The following is a 25,887-nucleotide window of genomic DNA, read 5'->3' as shown; positions in this document are numbered from 1 at the left end:
ATCATAATGTGAGGTATGACGGGTCTAAATTCCTCTGTGCTGGGAAATTATTTCTTTTGCCAATCTGAAATTCCTTGAAAGGAAAAAGCAATTAATTACCTGCAGTGTTAACAGTAAGCTGCAGCCTTTTCAAGGTATGTTCAGTCTGAAAGCAGCTCCCCAGTTCCTCCGGCTCTTTCCCCACCTCCCTAGATCCATCCAGCTTTTCCAGTGCTTCATCCTTGGAGCCAGAGACACCAGTGTGTGGCTGGGAATGAGCTGAGCCATCCCCCCTTCAATCTAGACTCTTGTCTCAGACATCTTGTTGTGAAAATCTTTTCTTAGGATTTTCTCTCTTCTGAGAAGCTGAGGCCTCAGAAACAAAATGTAACTGGTGGTTATCTGCTGCTGTGGAATGCATCAGGTGTGTCTGTGATTGGGCCATTTTGAATGTTTACAATTAATGGCCAACCACAGACCAGATAGCTTGGACTCTTTGTCTGAGCCAGCTGCCTTTGTTATCATTCTTTTCTATTCTATTCTTAGCTAGCTTCTGAGGAAACCTTTCCTTCTATTTCTTTTTAGTATAATGTAATATATATATATCATAAAATAATAAATCAAGCCTTCTGAACATGGAGTCAACATTCTCGTCTCTTGCCTCATCCAAGAACCCCTGTGAACACTGTCACAGACTCTCACTTGCCTCATTTGCAAATTAAAACAAAATTAAAATAGCCCATTGAAAGCTAATCTGAACTCAGGGAGCACAAGCTGAGCATGATTGAATATAAATGCTTAAAACTTTCTAATAAACTTGAGAGCTGAAGCCAAATTCTCCTAAATTAGCATTTCCTTGGGGAAGGGGCAATGCAGGTGGGAAGGAAGGCAGGATAACTCACTTCTCTGCTGAGTGACTGGTGGGTTTGTAAGAGCAGGAGTATCTGCTCTGTCACTGTAGATGTGCTTGATGGTTTCTAAATGCAGCCCCTGGGACAGGGGCTGGCTCTGGTTTGTTGTCACACACAGCTGATAGATGGCATGCTGTTGTCAGGATTCCCTGCTGCAGATGCTGTTGCACCTTGCTGTTATCTGATTGTTATCTGCTGCTATTTAATGGCAGAAAGTGTCTTTGTGGCTATTGATAAGTTGGTTAAAGCTTATTGAGCTTCACCTTTTGTTGTTTTTTTTTTTTTTTTTGTGCACGAGGATGTTTAACAGAGCAGAGATTTGCGGAATTTGTCTTAACCTGGAAAGGCTGAGAGAGAGGTGCATGATTTAATCAGTTTAGTGACTGGAGCTGATGGGGAGTTTGTGGCTGCGTTCTGAAACAATCCCTCTCTCTCTCTGATTTCCAGGGTTTGTATTGATTGCATTGAATCTTAGACAAGTGGAGTAAAGAGCAATCTTTAAACATCATCAAATCCTCTTCTCAGCTCTAAGACAGGATCAACAACCTGAATCATTAACTTCTTATATAGATGTCTCCTGTTGCAGTTTCAGTCCATGAATTTCTGTCATGTGGAGGGGCAATGTGCAGAACAGGTTATTCCCTTCCTATTTGCATCAGTTCCACTTGTCAGAAGAGCATTATCACATCTGTTGTGTGCCCCCCACCTCTCCAACCCCACACATCCTGCTTTTTCTACATTAACAAACACACAAATTCCTATTTTTTTCCTATCAGGCTGTGTATCTAACACTTTTGATCATTCCCATGGCTTTTCTCTGAGCTGTCTCCAGGTGGTCCCCCTGAGATTTGTTGCTCAAAATTGGACACAATATTTTATCTCAAAAGTGCTGTCTTTGTCCCCAGCACCCCTCAGTATCTTTTCTTGTTTGTTTATTTCTCTTTTGAGGACTTCTGCCCAGGAAATTGCCAACTATTCTTTATGTCTAACTGTAGAACTTTATATTTTTGTTATTTGGCTTCGTCCTTTTTCCTTACAGTGTCTCCCCATTTTAACAGATCCCTTTGAATTCTAATCATATCTTCTGCCCATTCCTGAAATTTATTGGTTAGTCCTGGGTCCAGGAAGACCATGTGAACTCAGGGTATGATAAAATCCCCTCCCTCAGCTGCTGCTCACTCTGGTTTTGATGCAGCCCAGGACAGGGGTGGCTTTCTGGGCTTTGAGTGCAAATGGCCAGATCATGTCAATTTTTCAACCACCAGCTATTCCCACATCTTTCTCTGCAAGACTGCTCCCATTCCATCTCCCAGTCTGTTCAGACTCTGGGGATTGTCCCAGTCTGGGAGCAGAGCCTTGTATTTGTCCTCATTGAACTTGGTGATGCTGAAATCCATGCATCCTTCCAGTCCATTACCAAAGAGAACTTACTGATGAAAAAATGATTTTAAACTATGATTTATGAGCCAGTTTTACAGTATTTTCACCCAGACTTCCTTTGCTCTACTTTTGTATTTGTCATCTGCTCTTTTTCCCCCTCCTCAGGTGTTGCCCTGTCCTAGAAAGGCACCAGGTAACCTTTGACAAGTGCACAATTCTTGCTGCTCTTTCTCCTGATGTGTTTTGTGCAACAACAAATCATACATTGGATTATTTCCCCCATCATCTGTGCAACTGGGGCAGCACAGGGCTGGCATTAAATATCTGGCCTCTAATTCCCAGACTTTGGATTTTGCACCGCTCGTTCTCTTTCCTCTCTTCTGATTCCCCATGAATTTTCAGCTTACAGTTTCAGCTTTCAGTTTACAGCTCTAAGGTTGTCTCACTATTTCACCAAAAATTTCACCTTAGTATTTATGAGTCCCAGACAGTTTGAAAATGTTTCACCTTTAATCTGAGCTCCACAATCCCAGTGTTGGCTCCCCATTGACTGAAGGGAGCCAGGGCAAATTTCTGAGCAGTAAATGTAGAAGACATCAACATATAATTCACCAACTCTACACTATAAATAATTCCTCCTTCCTCTAGAGATTAAAATGACCCAGACTTTGTTCTCTGGGAGCATCTCCCCCATCTGCCAGTGACACATAAGCAAAACTGTCAAAGTAAAATGGATGATTAATTGTTTGAATTATATATCCTTTGATCAGAGAGCAAGCTGCTTGTTGTTCAGACCCATCATTTTAATTACTGGATGGAATTGCAATCCTCAATTTTGATCTGAGAATGAACCCAAGATTTCTGGATTTGGGGTGGCAGACAGCAGCTGGCATTGTACTGTTTCTGCAAACATAAGAGCTCCAATGCCCACAGCATGAACAACAAACAGGAGCAGCTGGAAGCCGATGGTGCCACAGGAAAAGTGCGATTGGAAATGGGGTGGGATGGCTCACACAGCCAGAGTGCTCCAATGGATCTCTATAAACCCTTCAGAAGGGACAGCAAGGCAGGAGAGGCAGTGGAGTAACCCTTGTGTCAATAGGGCTGAGTGTTTATGGGTCAGGATAATGGGGAAGGCAGACAGAAATCCTGGTGGGAATCTGTTAAAGACTACCCAGCCAGGAAAAAGATATGGATAAATTGCTCTAGAAGTACCTGGGAGAAGCCTCATGATCACTGGCCTTTGTCCCCATGGAGGAATTCAATTTAACCAGGTGTCTGCTGGAAATACAACACAGCCAAGAGGAAACAGCCCTGGATGTTCCTGGAGTGTGTGGAAGATAAATTTCTGACACAACTGGTGAGTGAGCCAACTAAAGAAGCTGTGCCACTGGACCTGTTGGGTACTTTTAACCAGAAATTGGAAATTTTCAACTGGATGCTGAGCACAGACAATTGGAAAATAAAGTAAACTGTCACACAGCCTTTAGTGTCTGCCCTAGACTTTGGCACCTTTTGTATGATAAGGAGGTGTGTGAGAAATGAGAGCATTTTGGCCTGGTTTTTCTATTAGAAATTTGGAGGTGATCCAGAAGGAAATAAATGAGGAAGAAGTATTAAGTATAATTTATGAAGAGAGATTACAGGAATTTGCCAATTGCAGGCTCAGAAAGTGTAGCAGTGATTAGTTGAGCCATGATGACTGTGTAGAAATACTTGATGTGTAATAGCATTGAAAAAAAGGATAGAATAATTTAAAATATTAAGGCTGAAGGTAGTAAAAAATTACCGAGTAGTAACTAAGGACAGAGAGAAATAAATTAAACATTAAGAAAAAATCCTTGAATAATGAGATTAATCATTTTGGATATAATGGATATTTTTAAAATAGGCAGCCTCTCCTGTATAGAGTGGAGAATAAAACCATGTGAGGGTGTTTGGGAGAGTCAGCTTGCAGGAGGTGATACCCATCAACCTTTATTTTCTGAACCTTTTAGCTGCAGTTGTAATTAATTTGTCCTCAGATACTTTAACTCAGCATTTGTGCCTTTAAAGTAACCTGCATTATTGACTGAAAACATGTAAGAAAAGTGTCAGCAGCAGAGTCTGCAGTCCACAGAGCCAAAATCTGGAAGAGCCTACAAAGACCACAGCATTCGGCTTTGAAATGCACAGGGAAAAGTAGGGCAGAGAGGGTTGGGTTTTTTTTTTTAAATTGTATGAAAATGTATCTCCTTTTTGCCCAAATTGTACCATTGAGGAGAAGGTGAACCTCGGGCAGACCTTGGATATGGATAACTCCTGGATATGGAGTTACCGATGGAGCTGGTGCTCTGTGGAGCACCTGATGGCCTGAACAGCCATTCCCCTTTTTTTTGGCTGTGCCTCTTCAGTCTCCTGAAGGCAGAGGACAAGATCTCTCCTCTTGAGAGACCCCACCTGGACCTCAGGGACCCCCAACACAAGAGAGATGCTGACCACTGCAAACGAGTCCAGAGGAGGCCACAGAGCTGCTCCAAGGGCTGGAGAACCTCTGCTCTGGAGCCAGGCTGGGAGAGCTGGGGGTGCCCAGCCTGGGGAAGAGAAGGATCCAGAGAGAGCTCAGAGCCCCTTCCAGAGCATAAAGGGGCTCCAGGAGAGCTGGAGAGGGACTTTGGACAAGGGATGGAGGGACAGGAGAAGGGGGAATGGCCTTGAGCTGAAGGAGGGTGGGTTTAGTTTGCATATTAGGAGAAAATTCCTTCCTACAGGAGTGGTGAGGCACTGCAAGAGGTTTTCCAGAGAAGCTGTGAATGCTGAATCTGTGGAGATGCTCAGGGTCAGGTTGTACTTGGTTTGATTAACCTGGTCCAGGTGCCCTGCCCCTGCCAGGAGATTGGAACCAGATGTTCTGTAAGATCTCTTTCCAGCCCAAACCCTTCTATGATTTTATGATTCCAACCTTCAGTGACCTCTCTAAGAGATTGTGACTCCCTTCCTCTCTTGCACCAAACCCATGAACTCCGTTTGTAATAAAGCCTGAGCGACTCTGCACAAGGTGCAGCAGCTTCAGCCTCTTCTAAACAGAGGATTGGCAGCATAGCAGTGAGTTGTAAAAAGCTGCTGTGTATTTCCCTTGCCTCTTTTTCTCTTTTTTTTCAGTTAGATATTCTTTTCTAAATTGTCAAGAATAAATAGTGCACCTAAATGAATCACTCTGTGATAGCTGCAGATCAGACTCTGCAATCAGTGTTTTATTTAAGTAAAATAATTGAGCAGCAATTGATAATACATGACAGCTTAAGATTGCTCTAATTGCTTGGCTTCCCAGAACACTCCTAAAAAGAAAATGAATTCCTCCATTGTATTTTTTTTTTTTTCTGGCTGCATGACCCTCATGGAAATAAATCCAGAGTGGAGAATTAATAGTGCTGCAAACAAAGTGTAGAAACTGTTGAAGTTTTTGTCATAATCTTTGCACGGTTTCTATTTTCGAAGATAACATACCACCTGCAATAAACTGCCTTTCCTGGGGCTGGTATCAGTCAGGGTGATAGATTGCAACTACTTCCCTCACTGCTGCTATTAGTTTATACATTGCAGCCTGGGGCAGGAAGCAGGAGATGCTAAAGGAAAAGTCAGCATGGAACAAACTGAGTTTGGAATTTGCTGACGGATTTCCATCTCTTCGGTGACTTGGTACTCAGGAGACCTTCTTCTTCTGAGCAGCTGCAAGAAAAGTGGAGCTGTAAATAATAAATTCATTTTATTTTCTTATTTTAAAAAGACTAAGTGTCCCCAACAAGCGTTTTTATTGCATATAAAAAAATAACTTTTTTTTTTTTTTCATAGGTTGCTGTAAGAACTTGTATATCTCACTTTCTGCAGTAGAGACCAATGGCTCCTTGGAGCTGTTGGAGAGCAAAATAAATGTGCAATACAGACAAATAGTTCCTGTTGGACAGGTACTCACCACATGAAACACTCTGTGACAATTGCATCAAATCACTGTGGATTACTGCCCAGCTCTTGCAGAAAGAAAAGTGATCTGTTGCCCATAAAAGCCTTTTCTTGGACAAGGCTGTGGATTATTGCTGGTGGGCAATTCTGCTCTGGTTTGCATGGCTTTTATGTTTACCTTTTGTATTGTATTTAATTTTTGCTTCTGGGATGTCAGACCAGCAAATTTCACTAACCCTAAGCTGCAATCTATATTTGAAATACAAATGGATTTCCTCTATTGGGAGAACCTTCATCTTCACTGAGTATTTTTATTCTTGGTCTACAAAGGCCACAATGTCAGGTATTTCATTATCTCTGTTCATTTTGGGTCCTTCATGTAATTACTTTTGTGCCATTTGATTAGCCTATATACATATGTGAATTAACCCAGAAGGAACTCCTTAATTCAACGCCAGGGAGCTGGAAAAGGTGAGAAGGCAGAAAATCCCAAAAAAACCTTTCTAGCATATCAGAAAACAGAAGCAATATTTCTCATCTGTGAGTCTCTTTCATATCCAGCCCAAGGGTTTGTTGAAAAAGCAAAGATATTAATCTTTCTTTAGTGGTAAAGTAGATAGAAACTTGGCTGTAGGAGAGCAAAAGTTTGGATTCATAGTGAGGGTGCAGAAGTTTTCTCTTGCAACCATGAGAAAATAAATCACAGAATCATGGTCTGGTTTGGGTTGGGACCTCAAAGATCTCCCAGTTCCAACCCCACTGCCATGGATCAGGTTGCTCAGGGTTATTGCTTCCAAATATGAATTGTAACATCCCAGAGTCTTCTTCCGGCAGTGCTAACAAGGTACAGGAACATCAGACATTCAGTAAAGAGTGATAAAATTGAGGCACATCCCCATTTGGAGAGCAGAGCTGATGTTCACTCTGGAGAGTAATGAAATCACTTCCCTCTTCATTTCCTTTGTCTGTGCATCTCCCTTCCTCTTTCACTCCTTGGTGACTTTATGAGTGTCTGGTGGAAGAGGAGAGTGGTGGGGATGAAGGAAGGGCAGGGCACTGCAAAATATGTAAATTCACACACTTTTCTCCATTGTGGGTGAAATTTGAAACATTCTACATTTCTTCTGCATCTCGAATTTGTAGCATAATTCTTTTGTTTTCCACACCCCTCTGTCCCTCTTTTCCACACTCGTGAAGCCCCATCTGGAGCACTGATTCTAGTTCTGGAGTGTTCAAAGTCAGGTTGGATGAGGCTTGGAGCAGCCTGGTCCAGTGGAAGGTGTCCCTGCATGTGGCAGGGGTTGGAACTGGGTGATCTTTAAGGTCCCTTCAAACCCAAACTATTCTGTGACTTTATGATCCTGATTTCATGATGACACAACTGCTGCATCTCAGTTTTCTGATGTGACCCATCACTCCTGCTCTCCCTGGTATCAAAACTTTCACAGCATTAACTTGAAGACAAAATGGAATCGACACAGCTTAATTTTTTTTTTCTTTTTGGTTAAAACTAAGCAAGGCAAACAAGTTTTTAATTTCTTTTCTTTTTTTTTTTTGTTTACTTGCCTGTTATCAGATCATATCAGTGTTCAGGCTTATTTTACATCAGAATATTTAGCCAGGAAAAAGAAGCCTGAGATTTAAGGTCTGTTTTCTGCTACTGTAGACAGAAATAGGCTATGTTTATATCTCTGCAATCTGCTAAGCCTCAAATGTTCATTTAACACCTGGTGTATGTTCAGGACAAGTTAATTTTAAAATTATTAGTGTCTGTCTCTATATAGTGGCTGTTTATACAGGTGGGAGTGTTAGTGATACATGAGAATACCTGGGTTTATGTGCCTGTATAAATACCCACATGTACATACATAAGAGAATTCACAGACCTTTACAAACTGATGAATTTAAATGAAATTTGGGGTGTTAATTATTTGAAGATGAGAATCAAAGTTGGTAAAAAGAATGCTTTATGTGATCTTTGATGCTTTATTACATTTCCCAAATGTAAAGTGAGGATATCTACATAAAACCAGAACTACTGATGACCTCCTCCATTAACACATCTCCTATTTCCAGATCCAAGGGGTTTTTAAAAGGTCAAATTACTCTTCCTATGTTTTTGTTATTATATTTCCCTTAGAGAGCCCTGACAAGGGGGAATGACTTTAAACCAGTAGAAGGCACATTTAGATGAGATATTAGGAAAAAATTCTTCCCCGTGAGGGTGGTGAGGCCCTGGCACAGGCTGCCCAGAGAAGCTGTGGCTGCCCCATCCCTGGAAGTGTCCAAGCCCAGGTTGGATGGGGCCTGGAGCTCCCTGGGATGGTGGAAGGTGTCCCTGCCCATGGCAGGAGGTTGGAATGAGATGATCTTCAAGGTCCCTTCAACCCAAACCATTCTGTGATTTCATGATCCTGATTCCATGACGATAGAACTGGCAGGATTTGTGACCCTGTGGGGGATCCACTTGAAGAACTGCAGCCCCTGGGAAGGACCCAGGCTGGAGGGGTTTGTGAGGGACTCTCTGCCTTGAGAGGGACCCCACAATGGAGCTGGGGAAGAGTGTGAGGAGTCAGAAATGTGTGACAAACTGACCACAGCCCCCATTCCCCTGTGCCACAGCAGAGGAGGAGGGAGAGAACATGGAAGTGAATCCAGGAAGAAGGGAAGGCTGGGGAGAAGTGCTTAAAGATTTAATATTATTTTTTCATTACCTTACTCTGATTTTGATTGGTAACAAATGAAACTGATTTACCCAAATCAAGTCTATTTTGCCTGTGACAGTAACTGATGACTGATCTCTCCCTGTCCTTATCTCACCCCAAGAGCCTTTTGTTGTATCTCCTCTCCTGTGTCCAGCTGAGGAGGAGAGTGACAGAGCAGCTTTGGTGGGCATGTGACACCCAGCCAGGGGCAGAATGAATAAAATACCAGCTGGCAGCTGGCAGGATCTCTGTTTTCATCCCTGCTGAGGTGGCCTCAGCTCTCTCTGATGAGTTTGAGGCATCTCATCTCCCACAGCCTCTCCACGTGGACTTGGTGGGCAGGAATCACCTTCCTGTTGTGTTTCCTGGGCTGGTGTCCCCAGGTAGGTGCTGGACTGGCATCCCAAAGCTCAGTGTGACTACTTTAATTATGCAGCCTGGTTTTACACTCCCTGAGATGACACAGACCTCTAAGACAGCAAAAGAGAGAGGAAACGTGCACAGGCAAGAGAGGGAGAGAGAAACTCCACACTCTGGCTGTTGTTGAGTCCCAGAGGAGATCTAACTCAGTCTGTAATTGCTGTTCTGGATGGCTTCTGCCCTCAAAACAATTTTCTGCTGGTCTGTTGTTGCTTAGGCTGAATCAGGTTGATTTATTGAATGTCATTTTTTTCTCCCCAGCCATAGACAAGAGAAAAATATTTGTTGAAAGGCTGTTGCAGCAAGATTTAGTTTCTGCCTATCTTGCATCAGAAGCTTGCTCATGTTTTATATTATTTTTTTTATCCTTTTCCTTTCCTTCCCCTGCCTCTCAGAAAGGAATGAGGACAGACAAACACCATGCTCTGATTTGTTTTTCTGTGTCCATACATGGTGGACCACAGGGTAGGAGATGCCCCACGGCTCTTGCAGAAGGGACAACACACAAGGAACATCTCAGCATCTCTTTGCTAAAACATGACAGAAACTACAAAGGGCTGTTGGTTGATTTTTTTTCTTCTTGTTTCTTTGTTTTTTCTCCCAAAGATAACAAACACAAGGGGTTTGTTTTGCTTTATTGTGTTTTGGAGTGCTTCCATGTGCAGAAATGCACACATGGGCCTTCTAGGACATCTTTCAGGATCTCCTTGGGGTTTATTTTACAGCTCTCCTGGCTGCTTGCTGCAGAATAAATGATGGGTCAGAATGTGACCTCGCTTGTAAAAATTCAGCAGCTCCTGAATTTTGAGGCAGCAATTAATTTAAATGCTAATTTATAGTCCTTTAAAAAATGGATGGCTGGTTTGTGAGTAAACACATGTGCTAAATAGGATAGAACACTGATACTTTTGATCCCATTTTTATACAAACCTAAGGCAAACATTCCTAGAAATGAGTGCTCCTTCCCTTGAGGACCTGAGCTGACACTGATAGAGGAGGCTGGGATCTGTCTCCATGTGAGAGAGGAATTATTGACTACACAGATTTGTTCTGTGTCCTTCTGAGGAGAACATGTTCCCCTCTCTGGTTTATTTAACACCATTCCCATGTCTGGAATACAACGGTGTCCTTAGGATATCATTAAGGGCGGGGTAATGTTGGAAAGTTTCAGTGTGAATAAATCTTCACCCCACAAAGCATGAGAGTGGAAGAGAGAAGAGGTTTGCTTATTTTCTCTCTTGGAAACACTTCAGGAATGCTCATTCTGTGGGGAAATGGGCTGCTGGGATTTATTGTTCCCACACTGGTGACAATGTCTAGGTTTTATAACCTGACTTGCTTGCAAATTAATTTCAGAAATGTTAAAATCTTTATCTTGTTAAATCAAGAAATGGGAAATTGAAATTTCTGGTTTATCTGCAGAATCATATTTCCAACCATTTTTGTGTCAGGTTTGGAAATTTAATTTTTTTCCCAAAATCTCAGCACTAAGCAGTGACATTATTCACTTATTGAGTCAGGTTAAGTTACTCAAATAGTCCTGCCATTTTAACCTAGTACTTTCTGTTAAGAACTTCCCAAACTAATTTTCCCAAGTGAGAGTTAATCCTCTGGAACTGAAGGGCCTCATTCTTTTGCATCTCTGCTTTTCTCCTCTATCACTTCTCTGCTTTTCTGGCCATCTTCAGCTGCTGCCATTTCATTTTATTGTTGACGAGTTTAATTCTTTTTGTTCCAGAATGGGTGATATTAAATCCTGGCTACTAATCTGAACAATGTATTTCTCCTTTTTTGGGGAGGGAAAAAAAAAAAGGAAAAGAAAAGAGGATTTATTTGGAACAGTTTAAATCTGTCTCCCTCTTGCTGCAGAATCTAGTGAATGAACTGTTGCCAGACAGGGAAGACTGGTGTTAATTAAAACCCAGGGAGCCCCAGCCTGGTCAGCTGGCAGGGAGATGGAATTTTGGGAATGGTGGTGGCTGCTGCACTCCTGGGTTCTGTGGAGTCAGAGATTTGTGAGGAGCTGTATTTCATTGTGAATGCTGCAAAGTGTGTGCAAACGTGGGGAACCAAAGGCAAATCTGATTTTCCTAACAAACTCTGATGCCTGGCAAGTTCAGAGGTGCTTGGGGATGGAGCAGACCTGGCGAGAAGGAGCAGGAGAGTAGCTCCAAGGTATATTCCATTATGGAAGGTCTTTATTTCTGGGTATTTTTATTTCTTCTATTTCTTCCTTTGTTTTCCTTACATATATCAAGGACTTTGAGACTTCACATTGCCAGGTTAAATTATTCAACAGATTTCTTGCTTCAGGTCAGATTGTTCTTGTGCTCTGTGCTTTATAACTCACCCCTGTTTGGTTTTCCTCAAGTGCAGTTTTTCCTTCCTCACAACTCAGCGCTGGCTCTCACTGATGCATATTTGCTAAACAGTAATTTTAAGTGTTATTGCAACATTATGGAAAGCATCTATACTCTGCAGCTGCAGATGGTTGGTTTCAAGTACCTGAATACAAATGGCAAAGCTGAACCAGCACCGTTGGCACACAAAGTTGAATTTTCTTCCTCATTCTTCTCTACTTCATGCAGTATCTGGGGATCAGGACAGACACAGCCCAACTCCTCGTGGCTAAATTAGCTGGGAAGGACCCTCTAAGAAGTCAGTGTATCATCTGTTTTATTCCAGTGGAAATGCTTGGGGTGGGTGGGAGCATGTGTAATTCAATATATTGCAATAAACTCCGTCTAAGCAAATGCACTTGCAAAAACATATTAGTGAGTTTTAAGCCACCTTCACCTAAAGTGCTGAAAAAGAAGCACGACAAAATAAAGCAGATTGAAGTGTAGCAAGGATTGTGTTTATATTGCAAGGAACAGACACAAAATATTATGTCAGTGACAATTTAGCCAAGAGAGAAAAATTAGCATTCTGGGCTTTTTTAGTATTATTATTTTTTTGTTTTATTTTTATTTTCCTTTATCATCTTTTGCAAAGCAGTTAAACAAGAGCAGAGCAAGACATTAAAGTTAATTCTCAGTTCTTCACATTTTGCTAAATTTTAACTTTCTCCCTTAAAATATTTTTACAAAAAGCCCAGAAAACTTCTCTACACAAAAAAAAAAAAATCACCACTAATTTTTCCTCATTTCCCAGTAATGATTTGCTAACACACTGCTCAAGTACAATCTCAAATTACTTAAACTTCATTGTTTTGCAAAATATTCTGCAGTATTTACAAGTTAGGAATAATACCATCCATAATTAAAGCTTCATTATGCTTGACAAATGAAGGAATGAAGCACATTTTGTGGTGCGTTACCCAGTCTTTGGTTGGGAGAGTGGTTTTTTTCCTTTATTATGATTTCTCACAGCTTTTCCAATCTTTTGCTTTTCCTCCATCTTCAGTTATTCAACAATTTGGTCTATTCTAGCGCTCACAGTGGGACTCCCAGACCTCATTTTAAATTGATGCAGTTCTATTGCATTATGTGTTGAAGTGCTATGCCAGTTATATTCTCATAGCAAACTTCAGTAGGAGGACATGGATTCATTTTGCACCATTTTCTAAATTTGTTAGTGGGGAAATGGAGTTCTTTAAAAAGCATGGAGGAGGCAGTTGGATCTTTTGGGATGAACATGGAATCCCAGGGTGGGCCAGGCTGGAAGGGACCACAGTGGGGCCATCTGGTCCCTTCCCTCCCTGCTCCAGCCATCCCAGAGCACAGGCTGCGAGAAAATCCCGCAGAAAAAGCTGTGAGAAATCATAATAAAGCAAAAAAGATTGGGTCCAGGCAGTTCTGAAACTTCTCATCGTCCTGCTCTGATTTTGTTGGTAATAAATTCAGTTTATATCTGTCTGTTTTGCCCATGATGATTTTTGGAGGGTGAGGTTTCCTGGTCCTTAATTTATGAACCCTTCATTGTATTTCCAGCCCCCTGTTTGCTCACAGAGGGGAGCGGTAGAGCAGATTTGGTGGGTGCCTGCCATCCAGCCATGCTCAAACAACTCACAGGGTTCCATGAACTCACAGTTTGCCAGACAATCTGTGGAATCTCCATCCTTGGGGACACAAAACCATGCCCTGAGCACCCTGCTTTAGTTGTCTGCCCTGAAAAGGGCTTTTGGGCTAAATAATTTCCAAAGGTTCCTGCCCATTTCAATGTTTCTGTGATTCTCTGATTTGTAAGGCTGAAAAAAAAAATACATCCTTTTTTAGTGTATTTTTTTCTGCTCTGGTAGTGCTGCCTTACTGGTAGTGCATTTAGCAGTGTCTATATTATTATGTCTATTATTGCTAAACTAATTCTTTTTACAAGAGACAGTGTCGTATGATGTCAACATATGCTCACATTTGCTCTTTTATATGATAAGTGCTCAGAAATGAAGGAAACAAACTCATGGGTAATTTGCTGTGTTTTCACAGAGAAAATTTCAGAGCTGAATGCAGTTTGGTTTTGTTTTTTTTTTTTTTTAAACTACTTGAAAACACATAAATGAATCTGTTCATCAAACAGCTCTCTCCTTATTGCCCTACCAATAGGGTAATTTCAAATTCAGGGAGTTTTTGATTGTATCCATCAGTTTATGAATAGCATCAGATGGATGCTGTGCTGAGAGATGGCCTTTTTCTGTGTAGGAGAAAACAGTCTGGGAGGAATGGTCTACATCACCAACAGCTTTTTTAGAAAGAGAAGGGTTTGCCACTGTTGGTTTTATTGTTGCTTTTCCTCAGTCCTCCACAATTCTGAAAAGCAAGCATAAAATGTGATCATTCCACCTGCTCCTCTCACAAAGCTTGAGTCAGCTGCCTGACTTAGATCCAGCAAACCATGGCTGGACCTAATTCCACAAGGGAATTTTTCACTGTGGGAGTGTTCTAACTTTCCCTTTTACTTCTACACCACTGAAGGTTTCTGGGTTTGTGTTTTTCTTTGCCCAGCAGGACTGTGGAACGTGCCTTTTGTGCTTGGATATTCCCCATTCCTGGGTAATGTTAGGATTTCTGTCTTTCCAGAGTGACATGCTGGATGTGAACCAGATCATCAAAGACCTGGCCTCCATGGTGCACGAGCAAGGAGACACAATAGGTAGGTGCCACATGAAAATTATGGGCTTTATCACCCTCTTCCACCACTCCAACATGATCTTGTCCCTCACAAGCAGCCTTTTGTTGATGCTGTGATCATTTTCCCTGTGTTTTGAGCGTTTTGTACATCCAGAGATGTCTGGATCTGACAAGCTGCCCTTTGCAATAAGGTTCTTATGTTATGGATAGTTTGCTGGTATATTTAGCATAAAATAGAATTCACAGGGAGATGAATCCATTCCCTTTTGACTGCAAAAAAGGAAGCTGGAGAATATGTAACATTAACTGGAAAGGGATCCAATTCTTCCTCTCTACCTGGAACTGTAATTAAAAAAACAAGAGTAGTGGCAATTATTATGATGATTATTGATGAAATTAGAGAAAATTAATGAGCTTTTTTTTTTTCCAGATAGATTTTTTTTTCCACATAGCAGGGTGTGTCTAATTGAATTTACAGAAGCCTGAGATCAAATGTGCTCATATAAAGTCTGAAGTTTCTGCCCTTTAGTTGATCTCCTCATGTTCTGCAGCTACCAATGACTAGGAAAAAATTGGGTGGAGAAAACTGGGGAAAGAGATGAGAGTCACTCCTAGTCCTATCTTTAGGAGCAGCCTACACTGGGAGCCACCAATTCTTGTGAACAGAGAGAGAAGACACTTTAGATCAGCTCTCTCTAACATTAGACTGCTCTTTTCTGCTGATGCGAAGAAAAATCAGACTTTTTTTTTCCTCTATACCTTGTTTTTTATATGCACAATAATAATATGTGGTACTTCTGAAAAAAACTGTCCACTTCCAGAATTGGGAGCTAATTGTCCTAAAGGCTGGTTGAGGGACCTAAACTCCAGAGCAGCAGGATTTATGGGGATATTTCTCACCTAAAGGCTCAGCTGGAATTCTCACAGGTGCTCCTGGGAGCAGAAGCAAGTCCTGAGACAGCCATATGCAGATTTTAAAAGCAGAAACTCTTCTCTGCTGCTTGTTAACCACTCTGGATTTCTTTGCTGAGTTCATATCTCTGCAAATTTCCATTACCATTAGATACTTCCTTTCACACTGAAATGAATGATCTACAGCCCTCTGAGAAACACCACTCAGGTTCACAGGGGGGGCAAAAAGAAAAAAATCAAAATTATATTTAAAATCTTTTTTTTAGTATATTTTTTCTTTCTTCTTATTATTTTCTTTCTTTCTTATTTTTTCTTTCCTCTTGATGCTGTTTTGAAAGCTTATTTTTTTGCATGGATAACTTTGGAGCCTGATTCATCTCTAAAAGCACATCAGATGCTAATGCCTTGAGGGACATGACAACATACATCAGCTAGCTTCAAGATCCTCACAACTCCTTTTCTTAAGGCAATATTTATTACTTTAAGACTTTACCCATGCATAGAAGCCATCCCAGTATTAACTTCCCTGTGAGAAGCTGTGAGACTAAGTAGGACATTTTGTCTTTGAGCCAGCATAAGGTTTTTGTGGGTTTTTTTTTGTTGTTGTTCCTCTTACACTCCAGCAGATTTTTAACAGTTTTTTTAAGGACTATCTTTTAATCCTGACAGGCAATCAAGGTATCTTCCCAAGCAATTGCTGAAGGGTCCCACTGTTTATCTTGTGACATTCATATTACACAAAAGTAAGGGAGATAAAGAATCAGCAGTCAAGAGATGCCGAAACCCCCACAGTGAAAATTCCATGATGACAAGAGACAGCTCTCTTGACACTTGCGTTATTCTTTATTTTTTTTTTTAGTCCATTCCTCTGACATGCATGGAATGAAAGCTCTGTGTCTGCTTGTCTGGAAAACTCAGGGAAAACACAAAACCAGGGAATATGAGATGAGCCCCTCAGCAAAATGCTCACAGAGGAAGCCACTGTTTGGATCACTGCAGGAACCCATCACCTGCAGGAATCTCCCCACCTGAGCTGGGGAGAGCTGTAGGGAGAGTTTGTGTGGTCTGTGCATGGGATTTGCTTCTTACAAAAGTCTAAAAGGAATTTTTCTGGCATGTGGGCCAGTTCCTTAATGAGCACTCTGATAACACTGAGAGAGCAATTTCTGTCATGCAGGGAAGAAAGAGAATGCAGACTTGGGAGAGGATATCTCTCTTATTTTGTGTCTTCTGCAAACAAATTCTGTGCCCAAGTTCCTGGTCATGGCATCTTTTTGACAGAAATATTTAATTATAAATCACCATATCAGTGAGCCCAAGCCTTTGAAAACAAAACAAGCCAATGGCCTGGGTTAGGTGGGAATCAGCAGAATCTTCCCAACAGAATTCTGCAGGAGCTCTTGGCAAAAACATCCCAGTGCAGCTTCATCACATGGGCTGCTGGTGGGGGTAAACAAGCAAGGAGGAGGATACTAATAGGAGAAAACCATAACTGGCTGTAGAATTGGTGTCAGTGACATGGTTTGGGGTTCAGTGGGACCCTGTGTGGGGATTTGCAGCTGCTTTGGAGAGATGGGATCCAGCACATCAGGAGAATTTTAGTAATGGTGGGAGAGGGAGGGTGTGACCAGCATTCCTGCGGGACAGGGGACAGGATTACTGGAAAGAGGACATGGGGTGGTGTGGCAGGAAGGGTTCCCAAAGCCACCAAAATGAGGTGTGGGCGGGGAAGTGCCTACAAGGCACCTCCATCATGGACAAATGTCCCAAATCCTCTGGAGGAGCTGAGCACGCTGAGGTGCTAAATGCACAAAGTATCAGGAATAAACCTTACGTGTTGGAGATCTGCGTGAAGTTGCAGGGCTACAATTTTGCTGGGATCATGGAGATGTGGTGGGTTGTCCCCTTGATGAAATGTTGCCTTGGAGGGATGAAGGCTCTTTTAGGAAGGGCAGGGTAGGAAAATGAGGAGGAAGAGTTGCCCTTTGTAGAGAGAGCAGCTGGAGTACATGGGATGATGCCTGGGGATGGATGAGAAGCTGATGGAAATTTTATGGGTCAGGGTTAAAAGGAGGACAGGTAAAGTGGATGAGGCCCTCTGCAGACAGACAGGAACACCTTTGCAGGCTCTGGTCCTCATGGAGGATTTCAACCACCCCAGAATCAACTGGAAGGACAACACAGCAGGGCATAAATATTCCAGGAGGTTCTGGCAGGCGTTGAGGACACCTTTGGGGACCTGATGTACAAATTGCAAGATCTCCAGATGGCCAGCAGAGGTTCATCTCCAGTAAATTTTACTGTCACGGCAACAGAAGGATTCTGATGCCAAAGCATCCAAGGATTCAAGGCTTGGCACTGTGAGAAGTAAATTCTGTTTGAGGTGATTGCAACAATCACTCCTTTCCATACTCCTAGATGGCCACTCAGCTGAGCTGCAAGTTCCCCAAAAGTCTGAAATATTCCCAGCATTTCCCACTGAGCATCTCTATTTTATATTTGTGAGCTTGTACGTTGATTGGTGGCACTGGGATGTGTATGCAGACTTCCATGGAGTCAGTTTTGTGACTGGTGTTGGGGAGAAGAGAATCCTTAAATCCTCACTTCCTCTGAAGAAAGTGTCAACAACACAGCTGCCAATATTTGTATTGGAACCTGATGAAAGCAAGTGCATATTTGTCCAATTTGTAGGCTTCTGTTTGTCTTGTAAGTGAGAAGAAAGTTGACCTGAATAGGAGTTAGTGCTCTTTTTTATTTTTTTTTTTTGCCCATGGCAAAAGGAAATTATCTGTGTTTTAGAAAGGCTGTTTTTTCATGCCACCTGTGTATGGAACCTTAATAGTTATGCCAGAATAACACTCAAAACCTACAGCCCTTATCAAAACTGCTCCAATTCAACTTCCACTTCTATCACAGTTTACAGCTCCATTGCATTTCACAAAGCCACAAGGAAAGACCCACATTGTTCTGAAAACATTTCACACTTTTAAAAGCATCACATTTCTGATTCTTTTGAGCCATTTTGGAACAAAGCTTTGTGTATCTGTATCCTTCCCTAAAATGGGAAAAGATTCCAAGCTCACACAGGGGCCACCTATTTTAATATCACAAGAGCAGAAACAGAGGAAGGAATTTACCAGTTCCCTACCTCTTTGTCCAGAATGAATGTACACAAATCTATCTTTGCACAGCAAGTCTCACTGGCTGAAAGAACCATGGAATCATAGGAGAATTTGGGTTGGAAGGGACCCTAAAGATCAACCCCTTCCAACCCCCTGCCATGGACAGGAATATCTTCCACTATCCCAGGCTGCTCCAAGCCACATCCAGCCTGGCCCTGGACAATTCCAGGGATGGGGCTTTTTTGGGAAACCACAACTTCTCTGGGAAACCTGTTCCAGGGCCTCCCCACCTTCACAGGGAAGAATTTCTTCCTACTAAACCTACTCTATTTCAGTTTTAATCCATTCCCTCCTGTCCTGTCACTTCAGGCTCTCGCTAATAATCTCTTTCCATCTATCTTGCAGGCTCCTTTCAGGTATTTGAAGGCCACAATTAGATTACCAAAACCCTTCTCTTTTGCAGTCTGAACAGTTCCAATTGTCTCAGCCTTTCCTCTTAGCTGAGGTGCTCCATCCCTCTAATTAACTTGGTGGCCTCCTCAGAACAGATCAATGTCCTACTGTGTCAAGCTTAAGATTTCCTCAGACTTTGTTTTTAGACCAATACTTATCCAGACTTAGATGTTGGCTTTTACTTCACTTCAGTCTTGAAGTCTGGACTTTTTATATCTAAAAATAACTGGGTGAAAAAAATTCTTAACATGATCTAAAGTCGATGGTCCTTCACTTAACAAACATCTCTGCCTGGTATCTGTCAGGCTGGAGCCCAGAGACCTGAAAAAAGAAGTAAAAACATGGCAGCTATTGCTTTTCTTTGGTCAGGAGGAACTTCTTGATGGGTCCATGTGTTCAGCCCTTGAGTGAAGCTGCCATTCACTGAAGTGCCACATTGTCACTTATTACCTAGTGATGGTAACAATGGCAATGAACTTCCTTTAAAGGAAAAGGGATTTGCACGAATGCAAATGGGTTGCTTATTTTGGAAGCTTTGTTATGCAGGGAGGATTTTTCAGTTTGGGGTTTGCTTTTCTTTTTAATTTTTTTTTTGTTTTTTTCCCTGTGAAATCAAGTCCAATCAGGCCTTTCTACCTGAAGGCTGGTCTGACACGTAAACACTGTCAAGAGGGCCCATCAGCACATCCTCCTCCAGTCTGACTGTGGGATGGCACAGCCAGGAGTCTCTTGTCAGACTGCAAACTGAGCTGGGAAATCATTCAACTGGAGCCCTAACTAAACCCTCCCAAGTTATGTGCCTCTGTTGTGACATCTGCAGAAAATGAACGCATCTCGAGAACAGTCCCCAAATACCTGAATTTAACAGCTTTAATATCTCTGATCAGTTGAACGTGGCCTGCAAAGTCTCTCATTTGGTAAAGATCCCTAGATCTCAGAGGAAGCTGTTATGGGAATGTTAAATGTACATTTATGGTAAATGTACATTTATGTTCTTATTGGTTCCTGATGGATTGGGAAATCTTCTCTTGGCTGTGTTGCTTTCAGCCCCTTGGTAAGACCCAGAGTAAAGTGTCAGTACAGAGCAGAGCCCATGAAGGAAGGGCACACTGGGGTGTTCCTGAATCTATTCCATTTCTCACCTCTTTGTCCACCTTCAGTTTATGCCCTGTCATCAGCTGTGTTTCTGCTAATTCTGACCAAGCTTCATTGCAAACCACCCCAGCTGCTGAAATTGTATGGGTTTATTATCCTTATGGTGTTATTATCCTTAATTGCCTCATAGACAACAATTTGAAGGAGATGGTCAGTGGGTCACTGGCACAGGCTGCCCAGGGAAGCTGTGGCTGCCCCACACCCCTGGAGGTGTTCCAGGCCAGGTTGGATGGGCCTCTGACCAACCTGGTCTAGTGGAAGGTGTCCCATGGCAGAGGGTTAGAACGAGATGATCTCTAAGGCATCTTCTAAGCCAGTTCATTCTGTGATTCTGTGGTGTGCTCTATACCACTCACCTTTCCCTGTTTATCTGGACTGCAGCAGTGGTGGCCTCCACTGAAGCTCTCTGGACAGGGCTGGATGGCCTCAGTCTCATGTGAGGCACTGCTTGGTCACCTCTGCTGTGACAAAGTTTTTGGAGCCATGTGTGGGCTGCTGTGATCTCTGACCGACTCATTTTACTGGAGATAACAAGCAACACAAAAATTGCATGAGCTTTTGTGTTTCTCTCCTCCTCCTGCTCTCTGTGAGTGTGATTTTTGTGTCCTCCCTTGCATGGGGGCTCTCACACTCAGCTCTCCTGCTGGCAGGGCTGGTGAGACAGCCCATGCTGGTTTACAAGGAGAAGAGTGATGGGCAACTCCACGCTTGCAAATTTCCTAACGCCTAAAGATCTGTCTGCTGTGTTTATTTCTGTGTTTGACCCTCATAATGTGATTGGGCTGGTATAATTACAGTTAATGAGCCAGCTAATTTTGTACAAGAAGCAAAGCTCTTCCTTCCACGAGGTTTATTGCCACCCGTAGGATTCTTCTCACATCAATTTATCCAAAGCAGTTTTTTGGGGAAGTTAGAACTGCTATGGTCTCAGTTTCTAATAATGCTGCAATTGAGCAGTAAATGTCAGAAAGGCAGAAGCTGCTCAGGTGGGTGGTTTATTTCTGCTGGGAGGTGCAATTCTCTGCCAGACTGTTTGGGAAACGTGGCTTGAGCAGTTTAAGTAAATCAAACGAGCCATGTAAAGCAAAAGAGGTCAAGCAAGTTGTAAATATCAGTGACCTTACTTGGTAGGCAAAATATATGATCTTTCCAAGACAGCAAGCAGATATAAAATATATTTATTTCTATGGATCCACACCCCTACCAACCTTATTATTCTGGTGACAAACTCAGAGTGAAACTACTTTCATCAGCAGCAGGACTTGATAACTCAGCTATGAGATGGAAAGTGAGTTTCGTGTTAATTATAGACAAAACCAGACTTCTGAAAAATGCTGCACACAAATGAAATGAAGGGATGTATTAAAACTGTTTAAATTCACAAGCTGGATTTGGGGGAAAAAAAATTGGTCTTTTTTTTTATATTTGTAATTTTAAAGAAACATATTTTATTTTTTCTTTAACTTGGATGTCTTACAGAATTTAAAAAAAAAAAAATGTATTGCGTGTAAATCAGGAGGGAAATGTTGCCCAGAGAAGTTATGTACTCCCCATCCCTGGAAGAGTTCAAGGCCAGGTTGGACAGGGCTTGGAGAAACCTGGGACAGTGAAAGCAGTCCCTGCCCATGGGAAGGGGTTGCAACAAGTTGATTTTAAGGCCCTTTCCAATTCAAACCAGTCCATGATTCTCTAAATCTGTGAAAAGAAAGGATGTGCTACAGGCAACTCTCTGGAATTTCCCCTTCAAAACTACTTGAGCTGTCCTGCCCTGTAAATTACTTTCAGAGATTAGTTGGGGAATAAAAAAAATCCAACACACCCCTAAATTACTTCACAAAAAAACTCCCCATGTTGAAATAACTTTTTTTGATCAGCAAAGGAAGGAAATAAAGAAAAAAAATATTCAGGAGTGTTGTTGCGATGTAATATCCTCGCATGTGCTAATTTTGTGGGTTTAAAGTATTGATTATCCCAGGCCACCTGAGAGCATCATGTGGGAGTTGAGGAGGCCTTGGATGGTGACTGAGAGTGTGCAGTGGTCACTGGGGCCAGGACCTGCACCTCAGGACACTCTTCATACGCTGACCCTTCTCCTGTGGCAAACATCAGGAATCTGAGGCCATTTGCCTCTGTAAGAAGGAGCAGTAAATTGCTCTGCAGATGCCAAAGTGATAATATTTCTGCACTCTGCCTCTTAGCACCAAGCAGGTGATAGGAGGTGCCTCATTCTCTTACAGGACATGTTGTTTTCCAACAGATACACACAGGAAAACGTTTGAATGTTGAATCTCTGGGAGATGTATCCTGGCAGGCATGGCAAACCCCTGGCAGGGCAGTACCATTTTCCAGCACATCCATATGCAGCAGATACTTGACATTTCCAAGATGCATTTCAAGGACAGTATAAATCATTCAGGAGAAAAAGTGCTGTGAATTTATGCTGGTGTTTGGCCATTGCCCTGTAGCCACTTTTATTCATTCAGACCTAGGGGTTTGGGCTGTTGGCTGAAAAAGAAACAGGAACAGGAAGAGCTGGTTGTGACATTTTAGGGTACTTTAAATACTCTTTCCAGGCCTGCCTGGAAAATGGTGCTGAGTGGTTGTTCAGTGCCTCAGTCCTTGCCTCTGAGGGCTGTGTGGAAGAATTAGAGCTCTGCTAAAATCAGATGGGAAGGTAACTTCTATCTGCCTTTTTTTGGAAGCAATAACCACAGCTCCTGATGACTCGCAGTGCTGAAAATTGTATTTTCTTGCACCAATCTAAGCCAGTGTGACCCATTTAGCCTGAATTTAACATATGAGCACGATTATTTTACAAATCCTCTCGTGTGCAGAATTTACAACTCGATGTTTACATTGAAGTTTGCAAATGACTAACCCTGAGCCATTTTAAACTTTGCTCTGGAAAAATTGTCATGGTTTTCCTTCCCTTTAACATCCACAGTTTTGTCTTCGCTAAGCCTGAGGGCCTTTTGTTCGTGGAATGACACTTAAAACTTTCCAAGTACATGGCAATTCGAATGGGCAAAATTCATTTTCATGCTGAAAGCAATTTTCCTCCAAACTTGGCTTTTAATTAGGAAAGAAACCTTTATGCATTACCAAAATACTCCTTTCTTTTATTTTTTTCCTTCTTCTTTTTATTGTGCCTCTCAGTGTGCTATATTGATTATTTTTAGCCAGAAGTTGTAGCCATAAAAGAGGGTTAAGCTTATTAAAGTGCTAAAAATAAAAGCATACTATGAAAACCTGAAGGGGCCCATTTTGGTTACTGCCAAGTGGGAGCATTTAAAAATTCTCATTCATGAGCTCACTTTCCTGTCTTTCAAGTGATTTAGCTGAAATTCTGCCTTGTGAAACCAATCCATCGTTGCTGCTGTAAAAATCCAGGCCATGTGAGTGATTCCTTGAAAGATTGGGGCAAAACCCCCACTCCAGCCACTCTCAATCTAGGGATTTCCCATATAAGAAATGGTCATTAGAAGGGCTTGATCTCAGGACACAGATAAATAGCTGGAATTGAAAAATACCTCTTGGGGTCATCATTATTTCCATCTCTGTGTGATAAATGTGCCATAAAATCATAAAAAACTGAATCTAAAGCCTGGCTAGCTCTATCACCTTCACTACTGCTATTGCAAGACTGTGTTTTAGATGAAAAATTATAAATATTTTCCTAATTCTCTGATGTATTTGGTTGCAAACACCATCTGCTTTGGTGCAGCCCCATCCCTGAGTTTATCAAAATGTCGACTGCATCCCCTTGGGATTTTTGTTCTCAAATTGCACAATAAATTTGTCACCAGAGTCTGAAGGCAGAAAGCTGCTGTGGGATTCAGTTTCTTTGAGAAATTCCAGACCCAGGGCTGGTTTATCTTATCTATTTGGGAACAAACTCACTGTCCCTTCATCCCAAATCCAAAGCCAAAGGAAAAGGCAGATCCCTCCAGCAGGTGTTTTTCAGCCTGCTGAGGACCCTGCCACCCTTGTCTCTCCATCCCCAAGTGAGGTACCTTGGGAAGGAGCCTGAGAGTGGCCAGGCTGAGGCTGTGAACCACCACTTGTTCAGCAAAGAGTCACTGAAATGTCTGTCAGTGACATATCCATCACCGACTTATTAACATCATTGAATTATTGCTTATTTCTCTATGATTTGAGCCAAATTCTCTTTCCTCTCCTTGCTTCCCTGTGTTAATCAGCAGAAATATCTGCTTAGATTGCTCTACATATTTATGTCTCATTATTGTAGAGTTTTAGATCTGGTTTGGTGGGTTTTTTTTGTTTGTCTTAGTTTTTCCCCTGTGCCTCAGGATTACAAGTTGCTTCAAAAAAATAGGATTTAAATGGGAGCTTTACTTATTCCAAGGCTGGTATTCCCCCACTGGCAGAAAGAGTGAGCAGAAATAATTCCACCAGGGCCCAGGCTCCCTCTGTGACTTGCCATCAACTCACCCAGGACATGGAGCACATCCTTCTAAGCTGGGAAAAACAGAGATGATGTTCTCAAAAGCTCTGCCCAAGGTGTGGCTCTCCCATTCCAGGGAGCTCTAAGGGGGCGTGAACAGTGTTTAATTTTATCTAACAAAGGCAAATCTCCTCGGGCCTCCCTGCAGGCAGAGGAAAGTGTTGGGTTCCTCTGGGGGGCCTTTTAAGGGAACTAAATTAAGCTGCTTCCATGATTTCCTTCTTCCCCAGGAGAAGTGCAGACAGATTACTCTTGTTTTAGAAGGATACATTTAATACATTTCTCCTCTGTAGCTCCTCTCTGCCGAAATGATTCGTTTTCTGAGGCCAATCAGCCTTTAGGACATGCTGAGCAGTGAAGGGTGTCTGCACTAAGATCCCAAGGAACTTTATACATGACCAGATTCTGTTACATTGATTAGGCACTGGGGGTTTACTCTTTTTCTCTTTTGTTTGTGGTTTTTTTTTTTTTCCTTTTCTTTGCTTTTCTAAAAATGTATCTTATTTTAAGTGAACAATTACCTTAACAGACTTTAACACTCTTTCATTTAAAAATGGCAAAAATGTGAATGCAAGCACTTTCCACAAATTATCTGCAAACCCTCATTTCTTTGTCCACCACAAAAGTGGCAAGATTAATTCCTGTTCTTTCCTTTAGAACCTTAAAGAATAAATTACTTTAATCTTTTGTGGCATGTCTTAATCCAACTCCTTATACTATTAATTGAAGAATTTCAGTTGATTTTATTAAGGATTAGAGAAATCCCCGGAACTTTGTTCTCCAATTTCTACCTGAGGCTGAGTTCTCCCAATCGAGTTCATGCACCCTGTGATGCATTTTGTGTTCAAAACCACCCAGTTGATCAAGAAACAGACCAAGGGCACATCCTCTTCCACTGTGAGCAGAAATTGGTTGCACATCTCTTGGAGGACAAGCCGGTCAAGATTTCCAAGATTTCTGCTGGAAAAAGAAATTTTTTTTTGCAGGTTTTATACCATAGCTGTGAGGAGTCAAAGTTAATATTTGATTTTGATGGAAGTGGGGACCCAGTTGTGACGGGTAGCTGATAATCTTTCTTTTCCAGTCTCGTTTTGATTCCCTCTGGTTCATCCAGGCCTCCCCCAGCGCCAAACATAGCAATGTAGGGTGAGATTCTTCTCCCTTAATTGTAGATTCCAGCAATTTTTCTCAATCTGAGCCATTTTACAGACCTCCCCTGCAGCTTGGAAATGTGATCCAGGAGTTTGGTTTGTGGTTTGTTTAATCTGATCCACTCCTGGAGAGTGGGAGGAATTGCACACCGTGGATTTGCCCTCTGTGATATTGTCTGAGATTATTTGATCAAGAAGAGACACCTGGGCATGATCAATAACCCACATG

The 25,887-nt window shown here is 42.0% G+C and overlaps 1 protein-coding gene across 6 annotated transcripts in view; it reads left to right on the top strand.

The window, feature by feature from the left end:
- Nucleotides 1–25,887, top strand: part of TSNARE1 (t-SNARE domain containing 1) — a 469,579-nt gene that overhangs the window by 262,081 nt on the left and 181,611 nt on the right. For all 6 annotated transcript variants that reach the window (XM_054647416.2, XM_054647423.2, XM_077189516.1 and 3 more), the window contains one exon: nucleotides 14,350–14,422. In XM_054647416.2, coding sequence (XP_054503391.1) covers nucleotides 14,350–14,422 — 73 coding nt within the window. The remainder of the gene's footprint in view (nucleotides 1–14,349; nucleotides 14,423–25,887) is intronic.

This window comes from Agelaius phoeniceus, chromosome 1 (assembly GCF_051311805.1).
Source record: "Agelaius phoeniceus isolate bAgePho1 chromosome 1, bAgePho1.hap1, whole genome shotgun sequence".
Lineage (NCBI taxonomy): Eukaryota > Metazoa > Chordata > Aves > Passeriformes > Icteridae > Agelaius > Agelaius phoeniceus.
This window is presented reverse-complemented; position numbering and strand designations above follow the sequence as displayed.